Raw genomic sequence first — 1,805 nt, 5'->3', positions numbered from 1 at the left:
ACCCCATCCGTGAGGGTGCTCTGCCCCTCGCCAGCATCTCCCCCCAGAGAAACCGGGTCACCCTGCCCGCTGCCCCCTGTGGGGGGACCACAGGGCCCAACCCCAGGAGACACACCCCGCGGATACAGGACAGTGTGATTTGGGCGAACGTCCTGGCACAGGTGAGCCACAGGTGAGCACAGGTGAGCACAGGTGAGCCACAGGTGAGCACAGGTGAGCACAGGTGAGCAACAGGTGAGTACAGGTGAGTACATGTGGAGACCTCCCAGGGGAAAGAGACGCTAAGCCCGGGGCCTCGGGGCCGGGGGGCGGAGCTCAGAGGGGACGCGGGCAGGTGGGATCAGGTGGGAGAAAGGTGGGGTCCGCACTAGGGATGCCCACTGGAGAGCCCAGAAACTCCCACCCGAGCTGATGGAGGAGGGAGCCAGACTCGGCCCAGCAGCCCATCGGGCGTGATGGTCCAGCCCAAGGCCCGGCTGCTCTTCTCTGTTACCCAAAGCTGGGGTCCCCTAACCCAGGCAAGACCCCATCTGGGTCTGCTGGGCCCACGGAAGCAGCCCTCAAACTCGGCCCCACCAGCGGCCCCCCGTCCCTGGAAGATCCCGGGGTCCAGGCTTCCCGGTGAGCCTGGGTGAGACGCAGCGAACATCTGGGAATCTTCCAAAGCGCAGGCCCTGCCCGATGGCCGCAGGTGGGTGGCGTCCCCCCCCCCCTTTGGAATTTTCTCCCTTCAGACCAGAAACGTCCTGGGAGGTCACTCCGAGGGCCGCGAGAAGGTGACTCACGTAACACCCTGAGCTTCCAGGTCGATTCCTTGGCTGGTGTCCCAGAGGGCCCCACAGGGACTGGGCCTCCCCGAGGGGGCCGAGGTGACGGAGTCCGAGTGGGGTGCATCTGCAAGCAGGTAACGGCTCCACCATGCGGCACCCCAACGGCAGCGCGTCCGAGGTGAAGAGGTAAACGCGTCTTTTCCCGCCGACGACGGTGGGCTGTGACCTGGACACGCACGGCTGTGCCCCGTTTTCTTCAGAACGTCCCCCCAGTTCCGGACGGGCCCCCACTGGGCTGGGGATGCCCTGCACACCAGTCTTCAGGCCCCGACGTGAAGAGGTGCCCTGGCCGGCTGCACCCCGGGCTCAGACCCGCTGGCCGCTGTGGCCCTGGCCCCGGGAGGGGGCCGCTCAGGGCGGTGCCCAGGGCATGTTCCTGGCAGGTTCCTGCTGTCCTCACTTTGTGCTTTCAGTCCGGGAAAAGAACAAGAAGACGAGACAGCTATGGCGCAGTGGACACTGGAAGGCAGGTGTCAGGAGCCAACCCCACTCCCGACACCCTCGGTGAGAGGAAACGGCCCCCACACGCAGCAACGTGGATCGGGTGGCGAAGCTGAGGTACCGGGGCCTAGCGGGGAGAACAAAGGGGGGGCCCAGCCTGCACCCCAGGGAGCTGGGGCCCCCAGGAGCTTGGCCACAGGTTGGGGAGAGGGCAGATGGGCAGGCTTGGCTCTGCCCGGGCCAAGACGATCCAGGAGGCCGGTGTGCGCAGTGGTGGCCAGCACCTGCGCCCCCACCCCAGGCCCGCGAGCACCGCGCCAGCCTGGGACCAGACAGGGGTCACCCCGGGGGCTCCCTGCCTGCCCCATCCCTCGGTCGGCCCAAGGCCCAGTGCACAGATGGCCGGGGTCTCCGAGCCCAGCAGCCGGGCCTCCATGCAAGCCGAGGCATCAGGTCAAGCGTCCGGCCGCTGCGGGGAAACGCAGTTCGAGACTCTGAAGAATAAGGGGTGCTGGTGAGGGCCGGGGTGGGGGG

The 1,805-nt window shown here is 67.5% G+C and overlaps 1 protein-coding gene across 1 annotated transcript in view; it reads right to left on the bottom strand.

Moving 5' to 3' along the window:
* The window catches only part of PTPN14 (protein tyrosine phosphatase, non-receptor type 14), a 71,808-nt gene that overhangs the window by 1,510 nt on the left and 68,493 nt on the right, over positions 1-1,805 (bottom strand). The window contains 1 exon segment of the mRNA XM_012734198.1: positions 786-894. Coding sequence (XP_012589652.1) covers positions 786-894 — 109 coding nt within the window.

The sequence above is a fragment of the Condylura cristata genome, unplaced genomic scaffold (genome assembly GCF_000260355.1).
Source record: "Condylura cristata isolate star-nosed mole 26May11 unplaced genomic scaffold, ConCri1.0 scaffold00050, whole genome shotgun sequence".
Taxonomy (NCBI): domain Eukaryota; kingdom Metazoa; phylum Chordata; class Mammalia; order Eulipotyphla; family Talpidae; genus Condylura; species Condylura cristata.
Note: the sequence above shows the minus strand (reverse complement) of the source record. Positions and strands in the feature narration are given on the sequence as shown.